The following is a 21704-nucleotide window of genomic DNA, read 5'->3' as shown; positions in this document are numbered from 1 at the left end:
TTTTTTTTTTTTGTATTTAACACCTTGTCTATATAAGGCGATCTCTCCAGACTACTCCAGTTCTTATCTCATTGCTCTGAAATTTTACATCAACAAAGCATATCTTTGTTTCTTCTCTCTTAATCTCCTATCGATCTCTTTTGTAGTCTTGTTGCATATTATGTCAAGGATGTTGGAGCCACTTATGGTGGGAAGGGTTATAGGAGAAGTGGTGGACATTTTCACTCCAAATGTGATAATCAATGTGACTTACAACTCCAATAAGCAAGTCTGTAATAGTCATGAGCTCATGCCTTCTGTCATTACTTCCAAACCTCGTGTTGAGATTGGAGGTAATGACATGAGGACATCTTATACGCTGGTAAGTGTTTGTCATATTACAATGCAGAAGCAAGACTGCTTACATCTAATTGAATGGTTTTTTTTACTTCTTAATCCGTGCAGATCATGACTGACCCTGATGCTCCAAGCCCTAGTGATCCATACTTAAGAGAGCATCTCCACTGGATAGTTACAGACATTCCTGGTACAACTGATGCCACATTCGGTGAGTTTATGATTCAACCTAGTTATATTTTTTAAGTTTCATTCTATATATATATATTAGCTTGAATTAGGTAAATGAAACAGGAAAAGAATTAGTGAGCTATGAGACTCCAAAGCCAGTAGTTGGAATCCATCGATATGTGTTTCTAGTGTTTAAGCAAAAAGGAAGAGAAACAGTGAAGGCTCCAGCTTCAAGAGACCATTTTGACACAAGGAGGTTCGCAGCAGAGAATGGGTTGGGCTCACCAGTTGCTGCTCTTTACTTCAATGCACAAAGAGAAACTGCTGCCCGAAGAAGATAAATCATATATTTATATTTGGGTTTTTCTTTCATCGAAAATTAAGTGAACTCTTGTCCAACGTTATTATTTTCCTGGTTTTAGGGTTTTTGAGGTTATGCATGGGGTCCACCCCTTTCTAGGGTTCTTTTCTTTAAGGAGAGCTGCCATTGGTATGATTCACCTAGCATCAGACGCTATATATATATGTCTGTTTAGTGGGTGTACTTCACAAGTAAGGAAAAAATTTGTACTGGACAACTGAGATCCTTAGGAGCTTGCATAATCTTCTCCTCTCTAACGAAAAATAACAGAAACAATGTTACATATACAGTCGTTTGTTTCAATATGATTTCAATGGGAATATTAGCTACTGTTGCTTTGCTCGGGGATCATAATCATCATGTTGGGTTTTGGGCCTTCCTAGATGAGTAAAGTAATGGGCCGATATCAATTACCCTTCCCCTTGAAGAAAAAACGTAGGACCAAAGAAGAAAAGGAAACTAACAAATCATTTCACAGAGAGCACAATAAAAAATAAGAACGCCTCCACAGGTGTACCTTTTTTGGACAGTCCACCAAACTCGGGAAAAGCTCAGTCCACTAAACCCAAACTCGAGCAAGGCTATGCACATGCAGACCCACTTGACGGGTTAGTTCATTGTCCAAGGCGAAATGCAAACCACTTGGGATCCCAGGGAGATCACGTTTTAAGTAGCAAAAACAATTGCGGCACGCCAGCCAGATTGAGATGCATAAGCAAATAAACCCTCCATAATCGAATCAGAAAGCACATATTCTTTGATGATACTCAATTACAATCAATCTATAACCCTAAAGACATTTATACAATCCCATTCAAAAGCCACCCAAAGGATAGTAGTGATCCCGAACCCAGATCATTACCCTGTAGCCTGCTGAACAAAACCTCAAAGCGAACGTGGATATGAGAAGTCTCAGTTTTTGAAGTGAACAATCTCAGATGCTGCTACTCATAAAAAGTTCTACCAGAGCAACCGATTTCCGATGCTGTCAAGCATTTATTTCTGAATTGCACTGATGCTCTCTGCTACAGCTTCTTCTGCCCCAAAACATGCTTGAACAGCTTGTTCTCTCTACCCTTGGCCCTTCCACTTTGTCCTGCTCTACCAACGTTTGTGATCGATGGGGAGATTCATTTGGTGTTTCCACCCCTCGAGATTCAAAAGAGGGACAGGGACCATCATTGCATGTACACAAAGGAATGGCAACAGATGGGAATGGGCTGCAAGTGACGGGACAGAAAATATCGGACGAAACAGAAGCCACGCGATTCTTTCTTATTTCCGGCACACAGGCTGGAGATAGATGGTCTGCATCACAAGTGTGAAGCATACAAGGAGTGCATAGGCTAAGGGACAGGGAGAGCTTAACTTCTTTTGCTGGGGAACCAGGCAATTTAACAAATGATATAATGCCATATCTACAAAGAGGGCATGGAATGGAGCCAGGTGGGCCCACCATTTCAGAAGGAATGTTGCTTGTCGAACAAAGATAGAGTGCACATCTTACACATAGCTCGTGCCCACACCCTGGAAATTAAAATAAGTTGACAGATATATCTGTGAGTATATAAACGCTGAATGTGAAATACCTAGACATCAGCAAAAGGCAGTAAATAAGAGATCATGAAACGTAAAAAGCTTCACATTAGTTGCATATTAATGGAATGAAATTATCCTCATGTAAAACTACGTCTTTAATCCATGCACAGAAGCATTCATCTCGTATCAAATTGAGTTTATCGCAAGACGTACACTTAAAATAAAAGGACTGAACAAAGTCTACAACACATACTACATATACACGCGCGCACACAAATTTACACTAGATATCTACAAAATCATTTAATGAAGATTTTACGAGAGTTCCTATACCTACTAAAAACTTATGCTCATCGTGATGCTTACTCCATTGTGGAACAGAATCTTCACTTCGCAGTGTCACACATTCCTTCGGCTAATAAATTATGGAGTTACCATTATATTCAAAAAGAAAAAGAAAAAAAAGGTTAAAACAGCTGTTCCCCTCAAAATAGTTTTCCCATGCGTCAACCAATGGGGGCATCAACCATTTTGCAATTTGGAGTGAATGAGTCAACTAATGAGTTCCCTGTTTGACCCGCTGGTCAACTCCAACTTTCAAAACATTAACGTAAATTAAAAAATTCTGGAGCTAATTTTTTGAGCAGATCTTGTAGCTTATTTCACTGGTCAATGAAGGTATTGAGTTGATAGTTTAATTAGACAGTAAAATGCAGACTGAAAGAAGTAGAGAAAACAGAGGAAAAGGGGAAGAAACCTTCTGCAGCTACATTGCATTCTCTCTCCAGGCATACAGCACATGTATCAGAGTCATCTGTGGAGCTTGTTGAGGATTGCATCCCATACTCTCTGTAAAGAACATTCATGAGGTACGATATCAAGTATTAATATCATCAGGAATATTTAATATTATATACAATCGACTTTAATAAACTCCCATAATCTCAAGTTAGAAACTAGAACAGCTATGAAGAAGTATTATTATGCTGGCATTTGTGTACAACTAATCATTTTCATGTCGTTTGGCAGGTTTTCATAGTCTACAAAAAAATTGAATGGTAATTGAAAAAAGAAAATGGGTTGCAAAATCAGACAGGAGACTGAAGAGGACGGTTGGAAACTCTAGCAGTTATAAGTTATTACTGAAGGAACATAAGAAAGAAAGGAAGTAAAGGAGGAGAAGGAAAGTAGAGTTTCTTAAGAACCCTTTTTTTATGATACAAATGAAGTAAACAGAAAATTTTAAGGAATCGTATCAGAGGCAGCTATCTTTCGTGAGTAATGAAATGGTTGTACTCAATGGATAAAATCCCTCATATATCATTTTTTTGTAGGTCTCACAGGCAGTTATCCAACTTGGCTCATATTTAATTTCAAAGCTGCATCACATAAGCAAATCTGAGTACATATGCAAGTGGGACTACAATAAAATGTAGCGCTTAGAATCCATTAGAATCTTAATCTGGCGAGCATGGGAAAGAAGTATGAACTAACCATAACCTATACTTGAGCATAATGACCTAAAAGGCATCTTCATGGAGATTGCATAACAGGAAAAAAGTTTTAGTTACTGAAACAATAGCTTTCTTTAGCATGTGAACAACAGGTAAAGGTTTTTTTATCATCCTCCCATGAAGGGATTAATAAACCTAACATCACTCACAAGACTATGATGACGAAATAAGCTAGTACATATGCCTATATATGTACCTACAAACAAGATTGTGTTCTTATAATACAGAAACTGCCCAGAAACAGCTGGATGGGCAGTTGGATGAGTATGAAGTTGAGTGAGCCTAGGAAATTCTGCTATTTACAAGTTATCTTGTTTAACATCATAAAGTTCTGTTCATACAATAAACTATCTCCTCATTTTCAGCTCCAACCACGTCTACTTAAACAAGGATTAGGATAAAGCAATCCGGGAGAAAATTATAGTTAGATACACAATTACCTTGCTATATTAAGTGCACTCAGAAGAGGCAAGGCCAAGTGATTAGAAAGAGGAAATCTTGGTATCACACAGTCTGAATTGGGTAAAAGCAATGATTCAAGCCAATGCCGCCCCCACATCCTGGAAACATCAAGGGGCAGCCATCTGAAAACAAACCACTAGTCGTTATTGTCAAATGTCAATGCTCCAGTAGAACTAACATGCTCAAGAGTGAATATCAAAAGAGAATATGAACGCAATTTACCCATTGCAATTCAAAGTCATTTTACTGGCACCTCTTGCAATAAGGATCTGCAAATTTTGGAACCACCTCTCTTATATTCAATAGGAATTAATTACTATGTAATCAAATAATTAAGTCGATATACTGCTTGCCTGACAGCATTTTAAATTCCCTCCACAAGAAGCATAATGCAAAGGAGTGCTTCCAGCTCCTACAAATACATATCCTTTTGAAGTAAGAATCAGAGTAACCACCTATGGAACAAATTTTAAAGGGTAAAATTGAAAGACTAACCTATCAAATCCATAGATGTTCCATAATGAAATGTCACAGCTGATACATTTGCATGAATGTCAAGTAGAAGCTGTACACAATCAAAATATCCATTTAATGCAGCCATATGAAGAGCCGTGATACCTCCATCAGCCGCCTTATTTACAAACTTGGATACCGCACTGCAATGGAGTAAAGTTAGGCAATGACGCAACAGAATGATCCAGAGTATTCCTGACATATCATGCATGATATATATCATACATATACACAACCACCGATTCAGCCAAGGCTAATCAATGTGTGACACAGATTATTTCTGCTGCTGCCATGTATCACTCATGTAGAAATATCATTTTGATTACTTGGGTCCCGATTCCTTGCATACTTGACAAAAACATCCTAGTCTAATATTCCTTTTCAATTTCACAATTGAAATTGCTGATTCACCAACTTCAATTCTCTGTGCTCATTTATTTTTCTTATACTTTAAAACAAGACAAAACACTCTTTCAATGAACCACTAAATCTAGTTAATTCTCATCTACAACAATGAACTGCCTATTCATTGCTTGTCATGATTTTATACTTCAAATAAGACAAGATACTCTTTCAATGAACAAAAAATCTAGTTAATTCTCATAGACACAAATGAAGTGCCTATTCATTGCTTGACATGATTTATGACAACAAAATAAGTTCATTTTTCTTCCCAAAATATGACAACAGAAGCCCCATTTCATTTCCATATCTATTCACCAATGATTTTCCACTAACTGGTACAAATATGGAGAACAAAATGGTTCAGTATAGCAAGATCATGGACTCTAGGGAACAGAAAAATAAGGCACAGAGAAAAACAAAATAACTCCTGCTTTGATAAATGACTATGTAGACTTATAATCCTGCCTCAAAAAACTGAATATGGTGTAAGGCACCAAATCTTTGAAGATCAAAAGTTTTTGAGAAAGAAGAACAGTAATGAAACCCTCCACTCAATGTATATTATCTTCCCAGTACCAACAAAGACCAAAAGCTTAGCAGAAAAGCATATGACTATGACACAAGGACAGGCAGCGAACAAGACATACCTATGATCATACTTGTTCTTTGAATTGGAACCGTATGGTCTATCACCATCTGCCTGAGAACTTATAGTTTCGTAAGGAGCACTGGGAACAAATTCTGCCACAACCAGCCTTACGCATCTCACATGCCCGTTTACGGCTGCAAAGTGTAAAGCTGTTCTCCCACTAAGATAATCTGCTCTAGTGACCTGTAAGAGAAAAGAAAGGAAAAAAAAATAGGCAAAATCAATTGTTTATGAAACAAAATAAAAAAGCAGCTGAAGACATGCCAACCAAATGATGCTCAAACTGAAGAATCTCTTCTAATGCTGTTCATCAGAAGAGATAAATTCTTGAACTTACAGTCTCGCTGGTCTTCTCACATATTCCTAGGATTAGCCTTAAACACGAAGTAAGGCGATCAAAATGGAAAATAGAGAGCTCATCACAATGAGACTCACATTGCATCGGGAGAGTAGCAGTGTCTGTACGACTTCCCAGTGCCCATATCGACAAGCTTGCATCAACGCCGTCTTAAAAAGCAGCAACAAAGGTGAGTCAGCAGGTCATTCTAACACAAACACAATGGTTTCTTGCTAGCTAAAGGGCAGTTTTACCTACAATTCTCTGAAACAGCCTATGATTTCTACGCAAATCATAGTTTAGAACTTCAATCTACTGGAAAACTAATATTTTCCAGGGTTTGCCATAATAATATTAAAGTCCATGCCAAATCCAATGAAGGGTTTCATTTCCAGCTTAGAAACATCAAAAATTCAAATATGCCTAATCAAATCACCTTAAACTCGCACCAATACCGCAAACTATATAAAATAGCAGCTGGATTTCAAAAATTTAAAAATCTCGGATTGTCACCTGGCCGCAGTAATTCCTCGAATTCACATCAGCTCCATTCTCAAGCAACAACGCCACAATCTGGCCAAAATAAAGCAAAATTCAGCATAATTTGTTCAATTCAAGAATGAACCATAACATTACAACTGAAATAGTAAATCCGATGTCAGCCAAATAAAGAGGACAAAAAAGGAAAGAACCTCATTGTGTCCCTTGGCGGCGGCGAAATGGAGAGGGGAGTTGAGGCCGCCGAAGGTGGAGTACTTGGCGAGACAAGGGTTGCAATTCAATAGCATCTTGGCCTCCAACAGATCCCCATCTCTCGCCGCCGACACCAATCTCTCCCCCGAAGCAGAGCACCCAAAGGAATTCCCCATTTCCTTCCTCCCTCCCTCCCTCCCTCCCTCACTCCTTCGCCGGCCACCACCTCTCTCTCTCTTCGACACACACACCCCAATACAAACACCGATCGCAAACAAAATATATTTCAATTTCGTTGTCTAGAATTCTTCCTCTCTTTTTCTGATGAATGTGATTTATGGGCATGAATATATTAGGTCAACCGTCGTTGAAGAGAACTGAAAAGAACACGGTAAATAAAAGAAAACAGGATTTCTAATTGGGTTTTCGTGGAGATCGGATGACGTGGCTGGCCCCTTCTCTCTGTAGGGTAAGATGTCTTCTACATGCTTGTGTAACTACCACTTAAAACATCATCAAGACTTCACTGTTCTGTTGGTGCCAACTTCCCTTTCCTCTCCTCTCCTGCTTATGCAGAGAGAAAATCATTCATGGGATCTTGTCAACTACTACTCCTCTAGAATTGATTAGACATTTAGACCGACTAATATAGTGATATGTGACATTTATTTTTGGATTCATAATATGTGGATTATTCGTCATGATATTTATTTCCAGAACACGAGGGAATCAGACGTGATTGACGTTTAAAGATGAGAGTTTTTTTGTTGGGAAATGTGCCCTTTTCCGGTCAAGTAAAGATGAGAGTTTTGTGTTAAGGAAATGTTGGTTTTCCCAGGTCAAGTGCCCTCAATTTATCACAGATTTTTCAAGACCTTCCACGATTCACCACTTTGAAATAAGTTTTACTGAGTCAAAGAATATGAACTTATAAATAGTTAGTAAATCTTTATGTAGCAATGTGAAGAATGAGACATGAGATTTCTCTATTCAAGTAGTTACGAAGGTATTTGTTTGGCTTTAGGTGATTAGGTTGAAGTTTGGTGGGCTTGTGGGCCGTGGATTTGGTGGCGTGTGAAAGCGCCACTACGAATACTCATCAACGTTGATTATTGCATGGAATACGAATACACATACTCATCAACCTTAATTATTGTTATGATTTTCTCTCTTTTCTTCTTGGTAAGATGTGTGAAGATTTTCTGAGTAGGTAAGATATACAGGAAAGGACAAATAGCATTGGTGTATGTGTTTGTTTGAAAATACCATCATCACCCACATTTTATTTCTGCAATTTGCCTACTTGATAGTGGATTACACGATCATTAATCTAAAATATCTAAGTTGATTTCCTATAAAGTAGGTTCTTCCAAATCGGCTATCCACAAGTTCAATCCCATACTTGAACGAAGAGAGATCTAAACACCTCACACGCACTCAGTAGGTCCAACCGCTACCCACGCATGAGTTAGTTGTAACTAACATGCTCAATGAACTACTACTTCAAAAATTCATTGGCTAATTAAGGAAGGCATTTGCCCTCCTTATCAATATATCACAACTCCCACTTCTAAGCGATTTGGGATGTTGGTATCATGTTTGAATATACTATCATCACCCACATTTTATTTCTGCAATTTGCCTACTTGACGGTATTTTATTTCTGCAATTTGCCTACTTGACGGTAATTAGTGGATTACACGATCGTTAATCTAATAATAATATCATTGACTCGAACCACATAAACGACATAGCAAGAAATTAATATCTAAGATGATTTCCTATAAAGTAGGTTCTTAGACACATTTGTCACTCTCTTGAGACTTTTAGATAGAAGAATAACGAACTAACCAACAAGCCAAAGCTACTTTCATGTATACTTGTCAACTAATTATATTATTATCTTTACATACCACCTGTTATATTTTTAACACAATTAAATAATTTTAGTTTTACTTAATGAGTATTGATTTTCAATTTTATATTATACACATCTATAGTTTTAAATAGTTTAATTTTATACTTATTGTATGAAATCTTAGGGTCTTAAGATTTTACCAACATTTATGAGTAAATGGTCATATTATGACTTTAGGGTTAGTGCTTAGGTTTAGGGTTTAAGATTTAAGATCTTTAGGTTTAGGGCATTTATGGTTTAGGGTCTTTAGGGTTAAGGGTTAAGGGTTAAGGGTTTTGGAGTTTAGGGTTTTGAGGTTTAGAGTTTAGGGCCTTTAGGGTTTTGGAGATTAAATCCGCGTGGGGCAGGTCGGGTCGGATCGGGATGGGGACAAATTGTCATCCCTGCTTACAATTGATTAATGTCATAATTATACTTTAATTTTTATACAATTGAACAATATTTTATAAAGGGTGAAATATATACGTATTATGTGTATATATCTATACACATACATTGCAATAATGTATATATATATATACACACACATATATATTATATATACGTACATATATATATATATACATATCTGCATATGTATATATATACACAAATACACACTGTCTGTGTATGTATATATGTATGTATGTATATGTATATATATATGTAAATATATACATATTATATACATATAAAAATAAATAATGTCGGGCTTGGGTCGGGCTCGGGCTCGGGCTCGGGTCGGGTCAAAATTGACCCGAGGGGTTGGGCTTCGGGCCAGGCCTGGCCCAAGAAGTGGAGTCCATGCCCGGTTTCCTTTGGGCCGGGCTTTGACCCGCGGGCCAAATGATAGCCCTATGCAGTATCATCAATAGACGTGTAAAGACACGTAACATGCAGTTGATTAACTATCATCATTAACTCTTGCCAAGTTGATCAACATGGAGCTTAATTTAATTGGTGATGCACTAATACATATCAATCCCCGCTGCTTATGTATGTACAACGAACAAATGAGAGCCTCGGATCTTAGTAATACAAGCTTATTTGAACTTAAAATCAAGAATCTCAACCCACTCAAATTAATATTATCCACTTCGGATATACGCTTCACTGTGGATACATTGAACCTATACGATTTTGTTTTACCGGTTGTCGCCAACGATACTTGAGCACAAAAGGTCTTGTTGGAGATTGAAGATTTGACCCTCTCATACAACAATAATGTCCACTCTGGGGTTTCGGTTCACCAATTTTCATAGTCGGCTCCAAGGGGAGGCCAGATAGGCAGTCGCCTAGGGCCTCTCATGAGGGAGGGGCCTCACTTTTCATTAAATTGTATATCTTTTTAGGTGTATATAGGCAGTACAATGTACTTGTCAATTGATATAAGAAAAAAATGGATTAGGGGGCTCCGCAATTAGTTTCAAATTGTAGAGTTTACAATTGGAATCCAATGGCTTGAGAGATGTGTCACATTACACTATATTTTTGTTTTTTCATTTTTAAAATTTGTATGTCTTTTTCTTCACCATTGAATATAAATTGTAGACTCTAAGGAATTGCGGAGCCCCCAAATCCGAAAAAAAAATCCTAATATATTGCTATTTAAGAAAACAAACCCATTAACCCAAATACAAAATGACACGCCATCACATACATAAAAATTAAGAGGTGCAATTCATTGACCTATAACTTTGATTGCGGTAACAAATCAAATCCAAACCGTACAAGTGAGGCCCCTCCCCCATGAGTTATTTGGTTTAGCGTTATTTGGTTTCATTTGATGTGATAAATTTATAAGTTTGAGTCGCTTAATTTATTGGATATTGGTGATAATTTATTTGTATTTAAGAACTAATTATATTGCATTTTGAATTTATTAGATATGCTAGATTTCATATTTATAAAAAAAAAAAAATTATTTTAGGGAATGAGGGCCTCAGTTTCTTAACTTGTCTAGGGCCTCTAAAATGCTAAAGACGGCCCTGCCAATTTTGTTTTACTAATTGTCGTCAATGGTATTTGAGCCGAAAATTTCTTGTTAGAGATTGAAGATTTGACCCTCTCATACAACAATAAAATCCGCTCTAGGGTTCCCGTTCACTGATTTTGTTTTCCTAATCGTCACCAATGGTATTTGAGTCCAAAATGTCTTGTTGGAGATTGAAGATTTGACCCTCTCATGCAACAATATTGTCTGCTCCGGGATTTCAATTCATTGTAGATACATAGGATTACTATGATATTTGGACTTTTCTTATAAATCACACCAAGCGACGTTGAATTACAAGTATGACACGTTGCCCAAATTGGTACGAGGAGAGATGGTATAATATGGGTTAGGCGGCCGAGACTAAGCATCATTTGTTGCTCTGGATATTGACATTATAGTTATTAATTACATTAGATAATCACGGCTTCTGTGACAAACACAACCAACAGGAACCAACTTGCTTCTATTCCTTGTTTAACTTGTTGCATCAGTCACCAGCTACCATCCAAACAAATACTAAAATGGATGTAGGCAAGAAGCTCATGCCAGATGCCTTCTTCTAATGAACAAATTTTGTTTCTTTTCTTTCTTTTTGAGAAATATGAATAAATTTTGTCATCACAGAACAGTCCAGCTTTTGATTCCTTAAGAATTATATGCAGAAGAAGAAAGAGAAAACAACTTAACAAGTACATTAAAAAAAAAAAACTTGGGACTTGATTCGACATTGCGTAATGTCCCTGATTCTACTTATTCAGTAAGAAAACAAAACACAACAAATCCAAACCAACCGTTCCTACTAATGGAAAGGTCGATGCTACCAGACCCAAATAGGCCACATGCCGTATCTAATCAGTAAAATTCTTATTAAGAACTAAGTAGTACTTTCTAGGAGAGTCTAATTGTCGGGGCGGTAATGATAGTATCTTATACCTGAATCGGTCATTCACTTTTTCTAAGCAACGGGGAAGAGGACCGAAACATGTCACGGAGAGACTCTATTGAGATAAAGATAGACTGAAATGTGCGGCTAATTGTGTCGTATTGAAGTCCCATCTGAGGAGTTTGGGATCACCAAAAGCCTACAAGCCCACTCCAAACCTCTACAAATTTGCTGTAGTATACCATGTCCTCATGAGATATCTGCTCCAAAAGGTAGAAAATTGAATCTTCGAGATTAATGACCAGAGCCGAAGAGCAAAATGCACTCTCTCTAAAAAGTTGCAAATCATGCCTAGGCATCCAGCACAGGATTGGATAACAAAAAGGACGATGCCATCAACATACGTAAGTTACTTTATGTTAATACTGATATGTTCAAACATGCCCAATGCAGCACATACAAGGTGGCATAAAACAAGGATGCAAAGGGAAATAGAGGTAAACTCCCTAAATGAGAACTGGTCAAACTACAAAATGCACGAATCATCTGCACGTGATTTAGAGTGTGCTTGGATTGAGGGATTTGGAGGGGAGAGAAGAGAAGGGAAAGAGAGTTTCCTTCCAATTCTCTTATTTGGATAGTTTATAAAAAATTGAGGAGCGGGATTTGAGAGGATTTGGGAAGAAGATTTCTTTAAATTTTTGTCAAAATTCTTTCCTCCCAAAATGGAGTCATTTGGAGGGAAGAGATTACTAATTAAGTTACTTATAAGTTTAAAACCTATTTTACCCTTGGACATAATACTTAAACATAAAAAATAAGGATAAACTAGTAAATTAAACTAATTTTCTTTCCTTTCTTTTTTTATCTATCCAAACATGAGAAAGGGAAATGTATTTTCTCTTCCCTGCTCTTCCCTTCTCTCCCTCCCCTCCCCTCCCCTCCAAATCCCTCAATCCAAACACACTCTTAGTCTCCTGTAGACACATTTAAACCTATGCGTAATCATGGTGTCAACTAGTTTAGTTGATCTAAACAACGTCAGGGACACGAATGCCATTGTGATGTAGTGATCATTAAATTATAATAGCCTACCAGTACTACCATTGACTCCAAATCAAACAAAACAGTACTGATGCAGATGCAGTGCTTGCCACTAAGCAAGACGAACAAAGGCAGAAAAGCAGACAAAACTTCATGGAAAAGAACAGAAGAAGAAAAAGGGACAAAACTTCATGGAAGACTAAACGATACACCAACAAAGAAGCAATAAATATCATGAAGCTTAGTATCCTCATATGGCTAACATGATGCACAAAATCAGAGATCTATTTTTGCTATCTTCACCAAGTGGTAACAAGCTATTGAGTTGATGGGGTATATCCGTATATGTCTTCAAGTGATATCTGTATGAATAGAGCCACGGATTAATGCACATTTTTCTGATATACAAATGAAAGAAGAAAGAAAAGCATTACGAATGCCATTCCCGTGCTCAATGAGTCCACCCTCCGACCAAAAATCTGACCTATTAAGCTTCACATATATCCAACAAAGTAATAGTTCTAGTCCTGGGGCTGGAATATCAGGCATGGTTTGATTAAAATTTAAGAGGAAAATAGAAATGGTTTTGGTGACCAAAAACAGAGGCAGGGTACAAGACTTCGACAAACCTGAATAACAGCATACACTTTACAAACATGGGTCTTTTACTACTTAACTAAGCCGTAGTGACTGTAAAAAAATCATTAGTATGCTCCAAGTATAACAACAGGGCAAGCTGAATTGTTTTGTTCCATCGAGAACAGTAACATAATATTTGAAAGAAAAGATAACTGAATTGCAGGATCTCAGCCACTAGATTTATTACCTTTATACATATGGATGACTGAAAGCTTTTTGGCCTTGCTCCAGACATCATTCAACCAGTTACATGGCGTTATGCTTCTGCACCTGTCTATGTACGCAATTAGATTGTCTGCTGGATGCTTGAAAAAAAACAGCAACACATAGTCCTCAAATTACTATGCTTATCTCGGTCACTTCTGAAACACAAGCATCTTCTGCCTCAACAGTGTCAGCACAATTGTTTGCCTCATCTGTGAAACATTAGAATCCATCTGAATCCAAGTCTGTATCATCTTCCTCCCCTCTATCTCTCACGTAGTTGCTCTCAACCTCAGAACCTTGAAAATCTTTTTCTTCGTAGTCTCTTCCAATGCGCCTCATGTCATCCTCTTCCCAGTCCCTTCTATAGCTAACCAGCTCCTTATCTACTTTAGCCTTCCTTGGGCTCAACAACACTAACTCAGCCAACTTTCTTCGAGCCAAATATAAATCATTTGGCTCGATCAACTCCCCCTTCTTATAACCCTCCCGAAGGAAAACCGTGTGAAGCTTCCCATGATTCCCCCTTGTTGAAATATAAAAAATTCCCTGATGCTGAAGCAGAAACTCCTTCACCTTTTTGGGCAAATTCATCGCCTGCCTAAAATGTGCAATTCTCTCCATGGTAATCTTCTTCTCTACAGTCAATGACAATAGTTCATGAATGGTGGCCACTGCCCTCTTCTCCATCCTCTTCTGTGCCTCCAATGACCTTAGATCATACCCTGAAACGTCCTCATACGGTGACCAATATGGCAGCCGCTGCCATTTCCACACAGCAATCCTGTAAAACTTCCCTATCTTAAATCCAGGTGGAAAATTGATAAGAAATGAGAACCTGCCGTCCTCAGCATCCATTCCTTTTTCCCTGTACTCTCTTTCCCTCACTCTCTGAATTGCACAAACAGCCAAATTGGGGTCTTTATCAACAATCTCAATATACTTACTCCTAGTCTCTTTAGCATCCACCAATCGAAAAAATTGTGGGTTTTTCAAAACAACAGAGTACTCAAAATCATCAGGGAATCCAAATTCTGACCTGGCAATCCGTACATGCTCAAGCCGAAGCCGGCCGGTATTGGACATCATCAACAACTTGCGCAACCGCGTGACAGCCTCGGGAATTTGAGCAATCAACGCGTCGTTCTCCTGCTGAATCTGAAGAATTGCTTTCCGGGTCAATCGGCAATACAAGATACGCTGAACTGGGTGCTCGTAGATTTCGTAAACATGAGGGAATTTGACAATGAATTTGCCCGCCTCGTGTTGTTTGAAGCCGAGGCGCCGAGAGAGGATGTCGAGGCGGGACACTGGGAGGGTTTGGTTGCGCTGGAATAGGATCAAAGAATGGAATTTGAGAACTTTCCGAGTCTTCTTCTCGACCTCCATGAAGTTGTCGTAGCCATGGTCGCGGACCCGCTCTAGCTTTTTGGGGATTGAAGTGGACTGCGACATGAGTCTGGTGAAGAGAGTGGAACTGATTCTGGTTTTGAGAGAACGAGCGAAGACATCGAGCGGAAGCAGCATTTTGTTTTTCTGCTCGTGTGAGGTTTTAGGGGTTTTGGACGGACCGAGAGATCAACAGCTTGGCAAGTGAAACCATGCTTGAAGGGGTGTAGGTAACTGAAGTAGAAGGGGCTACCGTGTAAAGTGTAAACACACTTTTTCACTGGTGAAGATTTTAATTATTAGGGAAGGGATGCCTCGTGGGCCGCGGCCTTTCCATGGGCTTACTTTCATTCAGTTGGGCTTCGTCCCAGCTTCGAGTCTTTGACCACTTTAATATGGGCCGTAGTTATTTATGATCAGCCTATATTCTTCTCAAAAAAAAAAACAAAGGCACATTCAGGCAGGTCCATGCACATTCAACTATGGATGATCATGAATATAGCACAATCCCACCAAATTTATTTTTTTGTTTTTTTTTTTTTACTGGGAAGGTCCAATTCAAGGGTAATTTTTTTAACTGCCACACATCACACCACGAAGACTGGCCAACGTAACCAGGGGAACCCTTGAAAAATATCCCAACCATAGCCGAGTTGTTAATCCCACGAGTAAATTATTGCTCCTTCAACCGTGACTGATTCTTCCAGGGAGGGGGCGCCAGGCAACCATGCATTTTCAGAGCCTATTCTATGCACCCACAGCATTCTTGCAAAGGCATGTAATATACAGGCAAACACAAACAAACAGAAGTGGAAGGCGAGGGAGAGAGATCTACTATGAGCTGGAAGAATAATATAAATCTAGAAGAGAATTCAGAGACAATAAGGCAACTGATAATGGTAAAGACCTATATGAGCCCTTCACAAATGTCTACTTTGTGCTCCATCTTAAGTCTCTATACATGATAACAAAAAGCATTCTGTATTCAGTAAGCAAGAGCCAAGAACCTTTCAGGTCAGAGCGAGTCAAAACCCAAACCAAGATCCCCTACCAGGCTTCACAACCATCTGCCTCCTACAACCAAAAAATATAATACGGCAAAAAAGTTCGTTCTTGACTCGAAACCCTACTTCTCTGGCTCTCTTCATTTCATACCCATTCCCTGCTACACTCATAGTATGTAGTACCTTTTTTTTTTACAAAATAGAAACGGTTGCATCTATGCTAATTTAAGGGCAGCTTTGATCTTCTGAATTGTGCAAGCGATGAGAGTATTGACAGTCTGAACTGACTCCAGTGTCAGCTTAGCGGCTGGAAGCCTATTCACCAAAATTTGAAATCCAACAGTAAGGAAGGATCCAACTGCATCATCATCAATATTGCCATTGCCCGGCATCCCATTACAATTGTGTGATCCTCCATGACCGGATGGAAAGCCCGGCAAGATAGCAAACCCTGAAGGCAAGAGGGCCACATAAGCAGGATCCCCACCATTCATCACTTCGGCTATTGAAGGCAATTCAACTGGTGCATACACTATCATTGAGCCTGAGTTGTCATGCCATGTTTCTTGCAAAATTAGCATGCTCTTCTCAGTGACATCAACATCAATAGCCTGCAAGGTAAATATGGAAACAAATACAATACTCTTCGGTGAAGAAGGTATGAAATGAAAATGAAAATCTTTTTTCAATCTAAAAAAAAATAGAAAGAAAACAACGCAATGTGCACTTGCACTCTTGGCCAGTTGAGGGATGCAGCTAGATCTACATATTGTTATCCCTACATTGTGGAGAATGAATGTTCATAGTTTAAAAAGGTAAACAACTCCCGTACACAAGGCTCCTGCAAGGAGCAAGATTGGGAACATCCAAGATGTATCCTTACCTCCACATAATATGTGGAGAGGCTGTTTCCAAGAATTGAACATGCGATCTCTAAGTTGCACCCCTGCAACTCTTCCAGGACCACACTACTCCCATGGCCCCACATAACGTTCATGGTTTGAATAAAAAATAGTTTATCAAGCACTTACACCAGCACGAAGGAGATGAACACAGTTGCGACCGTCCCGGCTCTTAGCAATTTGAAGCATCTCATGCATTGGTGCACCATGAGATAAAATGTCCCACTCGCTCCTCAATTGTTCATCTCGCAAGAAATCAAACAGTTTCTGCCGATCCACTGGCAGCCAAACAGAAGTTGCCGCACTCAACACAATACCGGCTGGTTCCCCAGGGTCATTCATACTCTTTCTAGTCAAGACTCTCACGTCTTCACTCACATCACCTACACGGAGCTTGTCCCACTTACGCACACTTGAAGCACAAACAGCATTGCAAAAGTTATCAATCATGCGCTGTGCCAGCCTTATCATGTTCTTCTTGCCACCTGAAGTTATCCCTGAGGCACAGCAATATCAAGAACCGAAACTGATCATATTTATATGATGAAAGAAATAATCGGATAGCAAATGAAGACCTGAGTTTTCTTCGCCGGAGATATCGGAGGACACAAGGACAGCCAAAGACTCGCATTGCCTCTGTAGGGACACAAGCGACCTTCTTGCTCCAAAGGCCATGCCAGAATTGACAAATGGCTGGAAGAGTTGGTGAACATAATTATCATCGTACTCAGAATGCTCAACGCATGTTACCTGCACTCATCCATTTAGCAATTAAAACAAGAGCTTCTGCCTACTAACCATCTATTAGAACTCAAAAACTAAAAGGTTGTTGGGCTAAAAAGCCTAAAATTTACAGATTTGAAATGGCCCCTAGGAATGTCATCAGGGAAGAAAATACAAAGCCAAGTTGCCCTGTTTTGATAGCCATCACAAAATAGTTAGCCTCCCACGAAAGTTATCCTGTTACTTACTAGTTTGCTCCTCTTCTCACAAATTCTGAAAGTTAAATATCCAATGTCATCAGCAAAAAATAGAAGGATATAGCTAAATCAAGTAGTCAGGAACTTGATGCAATGAGATCCAGCGAACCTTACAAATTATGAAATCCAGACTACTTGTTAACTTACTAATCAACAAAGGCACAGTCTATGCATGGCCGTGAAAACAAGCAATGACTTGGCACCAATATCATACACCAAAAATGTACACTGATACTATCCCATATAGAGATTTAAAAACGTAAACAAATCTCTTACACGGGAGAAGAAATATTGCATACAGAAGGGCTTGTGTACACCCAAGACAAGGATATATTATATTATGTTTACAAAGTCCAAAACTGACAAGCTGCTAAGTCAAGAATCCAGGGTGATTTAATGATCTAATATTAAAATGTATTGTTTTCCAGAACATGTACACAAAACAAGAGTTCCTCAAGACTATCATGATATAATGACTGGATCCAGGTCATATTGCCTCGAGAATACAAAAACCACATTAACAGAGGAAAAATAGGAATAGAAGTATCAAATACATAATTTATACAGAAAAATTTGAAGTTTCCAACAACTTTCCTGCACAACAAGATCATGCATATCCACATTCAAGATCAGAGAATAAAAATGCAAATAGTATTTAGTTTTATAATGCAGGTAGCCTTGGCCTAGGACTGCTCATATGAGAAAAAAAGGTGAAGAAACTAAACTAATAGAAGTCCTAGCTTTGAAAAGGAAGATCACAAAAAAGGCAAATCCATAGAAGCATCTTCTATGTAAAATAATATTATAAGGATCAGACTCCTAGGAGGTTTCCATTATATCTAAATCTAATTGAGGCAGGGCTATTGAAGATAGTGCAATATTAGAAACAATTTTTTGCAGAAGCGCAAGTCAATGCCGGTTGGAACTTGCATAATGGGGGCCCTATTCTTTCATCTTGATGTAGTCTTGACAAAATCAGAGGCATATGTGGGAAAGGATGCAAGCACAATAAGCATCACATTGACAAGAAAAGTTCCAAGAAAACTATGCGAATCGATTAATAATCTACATTAGCAATTACCTTGGAGCAACCATTTCCCACATCTTGTATGAGATAACCAGAAGGAAGCCTTCGACAAGCATTTAGATTTGAACCTTCAGAGCCCGCATCAACAGAGACATCTACCACAGCCCATACACCTTCAGCATACTGCTTGCAAAACCGGAGAAACTTGATTGGACGTATTGGGACCAAGGGTGAGAGAACTTGAAACTCTGCATGCATCTACAAAGCAAAATCTTCATTTTAAAAAGGGCCTCATAGTTAAAGACTAAGCAATAGATGGTGAACATACCACTTGTAGAGCACCATTTTTGTTTCCATTCAGACCAGTTGATATCACATCAACAGTGCTGGCCCTAGCAATTATGCTTGGAAACATTTCTACCCACCGATTCTGCAAAATAAATGAATGAAACAAGTTTCGAAAGGTAAATCAAACATTGCACATTCATAGATTTAAAAACCAAATAACCAATAATCAAATAACTTGAGCAATAATTTTGCATTGATTTAAACAATTTTGTGTTCTTCAAGGGTGAACAGATAAGCGGATAGAACAAAATGGTTAACACAAGAGATAGAGATGACAAGTGAATAGGGCAACAAAATAAATCTACCCAGAAAACTAATGATATGCTAACACTTATTTTAGCCAAGCTAATCAATAATGACAAAAAGGATTTGATAACACACCGCATCCATCAATGTCTCTACAAGAGACAAGCTGTTGATGATGACTACATCAGTTTCCCTCGTAGCCTCAGTTACAAAGCCAGTGGGCTTGATGCCAATGCAACCTCGAAAAGTCCTTGTATACTCCAGATGGTTTAGCACATCATTCCCTCCATTCAACCCTTTGACCCAAAGAGAACTATCTGGCTGAGCCAACTTGATCAATTCATCCATCGCTATCAACGCAAGATTTACAAACATAGATCTATCAACTTGCATCTCATTCTCAATTACGCCCATTTCAGGTTTCATCAAAGTAACTACAGGTGAAGTGCTCAAAATGCTATCTCCCAGTCCAAGTCCCTTTGGCATCGGCATTGTTGCACCAACATTGCCTAAACCACAAATTTCATTTCTTCCAACAGCAAGCGCCAACTTGGAGCTTGTGGATAGGGGATTATCAGATTGCGATAGTGGCTTGACAAAGAACTTGCTTGTTAAAGAAGAAACTCGGCACAATTCTTCTCTTAACCGAGCATTCTCAATCTTTAGCTGGTTCTGCTCAAAGCTTACCTCACCAGGCAAGGCTACCCTACCACAATTGTTGCACATCGGATCCATGGCTCTTAAATTATTATATTCAATTTGAAGCTTCTCATTTTCTTGCTTCAGCATAACATTTTCATGCCGCTCCAATTGCATCTGATTTGAGGTGGACAATTATATAAGATTATTACTCCTTTGACTTCCAACCTCTATATACTAAAAACAGTATAACAAATCATCAGTTTACCTTCATCTGTGTTCTCCTGTTCTGAAACCAAAACTTGATTTGTCTAGACTCTAAGCCAAGTTTGCGACTTAGTTCCGACCTTTGTTTTTCATCAGGATGGGGATACTCCTTGAAGAAACTAAAACACAACAATAATGTAGATATCATAAACCGATATAAGCAAATCATCCATCAAAGTTAATAGTCACAATTCACAGTTATCCTAAAGACAAGAAATCATAAAATCATACGCCTCAAGCTCTTGAATCTGCCGAGGCGTGTGCCTGTGATATCTTTTCTTTTTGGGCGGCTCCTCCGCCTCTCGATCCTCTTCAGACGCATCAAAGTTATCACTGGGAGACCGAGTCTCGAAACCGCCATCCCCATCCCTTCCAAGAAAAGCTTCATCAAAGGTATCTCCTATCAGACCCATCTCCCCATCACCATTCATATTTCTTTTCTGCACCAAAAACCCGAAGAAGAGTTAAAAAAGAGAGAAGTAAACAAGAAGAAACCCAAAAGAACATGCATCAATAGTGGATTACAAATACGATTACAGAGTGAGATGAGGCATACAACAGAGTGAGAGATGGCAGGAGAGCTGAGTTTAGACTTGGAAATATGTGGAGTGAGCAGAGGTGGTGGCTTAGCAACGGCATTACTAGGCATTCCGTTGGGTGGAAGAATATTAGCCACAACTAGTACAAGTAATTGTATTGCTGATCAAAACCCCCAAAACTAATCAAACTATAAAATAAAGAGAAACCCAAAAAAAAATTTTCTTTTGGTTCTTTTTTCCTTCTCTGTCTGATTCTTCGATTATCAAGGTCGTTATGAAAAGGACGGAACTTTGACAAGGGTTTGCATAGACTTTTTCTTGTCTATGAACCTTTGACAAGGACTTCCCACACCTGCTCTCTCTCATTTACGAACACAATGAAAAACCAGCTCCTTTTGTCAACGCCCATGCATGACTCATGAACGGAGCAAAACACTCTCTCTAGAAAGCCTGTCCTCTCTCTCAACAGGAAAAAAAACCCGTTTTCAGATGCAAAGGGCATGAGAGGAATAAGACAAGATTACCCTGACTGATCCGCCGTTTACAGTTTACACCGAAATTTTTTCATGAAAAGAGAGTATGAGCATTGGAAGGAAAAAAAGGAACATAGCGAAGAGGTAAAGCTTATCTGTCTTCTTCTCTCACCATTACCACTTTGTATGAGAGGACTTTTCAACCAAATCAAAAGCAAGAAAAAGACCCAGTTGACCTCTATCTATC

At 38.7% G+C, this 21704-nt stretch overlaps 4 protein-coding genes across 5 annotated transcripts; 1 reads left to right on the top strand and 3 right to left on the bottom strand.

Moving 5' to 3' along the window:
• The first annotated feature begins 82 nt into the window (after positions 1-82).
• Positions 83-1362, top strand: LOC119986284 (CEN-like protein 1). The gene is made up of 3 exons (XM_038830862.1): positions 83-361; positions 445-547; positions 631-1362. Exons 1-3 carry the CDS (start codon positions 161-163, stop codon positions 846-848), a joined length of 522 nt encoding a protein of 173 aa, XP_038686790.1. The 5' UTR covers positions 83-160; the 3' UTR covers positions 849-1362.
• Positions 1363-1570: 208 nt separating this feature from the next.
• Positions 1571-7579, bottom strand: LOC119986283 (E3 ubiquitin-protein ligase XBAT33-like). Of its 2 annotated transcripts, none has more exons than XM_038830860.1 (10): positions 6980-6996; positions 6801-6860; positions 6288-6457; positions 5949-6133; positions 4879-5039; positions 4737-4795; positions 4606-4652; positions 4362-4505; positions 3165-3256; positions 1571-2395 (listed from the first exon to the last, which is right to left on the bottom strand). In XM_038830860.1, the coding sequence occupies exons 3-10, from the start codon at positions 6390-6392 to the stop codon at positions 1857-1859; spliced, it is 1332 nt and encodes a 443-aa protein (XP_038686788.1). In that variant the 5' UTR covers positions 6393-6457; positions 6801-6860; positions 6980-6996; the 3' UTR covers positions 1571-1856. The 2 variants fall into 2 exon arrangements, with proteins under 2 accessions (XP_038686788.1, XP_038686787.1); XM_038830859.1 differs by having other exon boundaries at positions 1577-2395; positions 6386-6457; positions 6980-7579.
• Positions 7580-11544: 3965 nt separating this feature from the next.
• Positions 11545-15276, bottom strand: LOC119985028 (protein ROOT PRIMORDIUM DEFECTIVE 1). The gene is made up of 2 exons (XM_038829184.1): positions 13627-15276; positions 11545-12016 (listed from the first exon to the last, which is right to left on the bottom strand). The coding sequence occupies exon 1, from the start codon at positions 15168-15170 to the stop codon at positions 13866-13868; it is 1305 nt and encodes a 434-aa protein (XP_038685112.1). The 5' UTR covers positions 15171-15276; the 3' UTR covers positions 11545-12016; positions 13627-13865.
• Positions 15277-15891: 615 nt separating this feature from the next.
• Positions 15892-21102, bottom strand: LOC119986107 (homeobox-leucine zipper protein ANTHOCYANINLESS 2-like). The gene is made up of 9 exons (XM_038830657.1): positions 21002-21102; positions 20677-20885; positions 20447-20564; positions 19675-20355; positions 19274-19375; positions 19000-19203; positions 17514-17688; positions 17068-17435; positions 15892-16647 (listed from the first exon to the last, which is right to left on the bottom strand). Exons 1-9 carry the CDS (start codon positions 21092-21094, stop codon positions 16252-16254), a joined length of 2346 nt encoding a protein of 781 aa, XP_038686585.1. The 5' UTR covers positions 21095-21102; the 3' UTR covers positions 15892-16251.
• Positions 21103-21704: the final 602 nt, after the last annotated feature.

Source organism: Tripterygium wilfordii, chromosome 19, assembly GCF_013401445.1.
Source record: "Tripterygium wilfordii isolate XIE 37 chromosome 19, ASM1340144v1, whole genome shotgun sequence".
NCBI classification, from domain to species: Eukaryota; Viridiplantae; Streptophyta; class Magnoliopsida; order Celastrales; family Celastraceae; genus Tripterygium; species Tripterygium wilfordii.
This window is presented reverse-complemented; position numbering and strand designations above follow the sequence as displayed.

Excerpts from the sequence above, each read along its gene's own strand:
- LOC119986284 (XM_038830862.1), top strand. The coding sequence starts at position 161 with ATGTCAAGGATGTTGGAGCCACTTATGGTGGGAAGGGTTATAGGAGAA. Across the intron at positions 362-444 it reads TGAGGACATCTTATACGCTG|ATCATGACTGACCCTGATGC; the intron begins GTAAGTGTTTGT and ends TAATCCGTGCAG. Across the intron at positions 548-630 it reads TACAACTGATGCCACATTCG|GAAAAGAATTAGTGAGCTAT; the intron begins GTGAGTTTATGA and ends TAAATGAAACAG.
- LOC119986283 (XM_038830859.1), bottom strand. The coding sequence starts at position 7,156 with ATGGGGAATTCCTTTGGGTGCTCTGCTTCGGGGGAGAGATTGGTGTCG. Across the intron at positions 5,040-5,948 it reads AAGAACAAGTATGATCATAG|TGCGGTATCCAAGTTTGTAA; the intron begins GTATGTCTTGTT and ends ACTCCATTGCAG. Across the intron at positions 4,653-4,736 it reads GGAATTTAAAATGCTGTCAG|ATCCTTATTGCAAGAGGTGC; the intron begins GCAAGCAGTATA and ends CAAAATTTGCAG.
- LOC119985028 (XM_038829184.1), bottom strand. The coding sequence starts at position 15,170 with ATGCTGCTTCCGCTCGATGTCTTCGCTCGTTCTCTCAAAACCAGAATC.
- LOC119986107 (XM_038830657.1), bottom strand. The coding sequence starts at position 21,094 with ATGCCTAGTAATGCCGTTGCTAAGCCACCACCTCTGCTCACTCCACAT. Across the intron at positions 20,886-21,001 it reads CTGCCATCTCTCACTCTGTT|AAAAGAAATATGAATGGTGA; the intron begins GTATGCCTCATC and ends TTTTTGGTGCAG. Across the intron at positions 19,204-19,273 it reads AAAATGGTGCTCTACAAGTG|ATGCATGCAGAGTTTCAAGT; the intron begins GTATGTTCACCA and ends TTTGCTTTGTAG.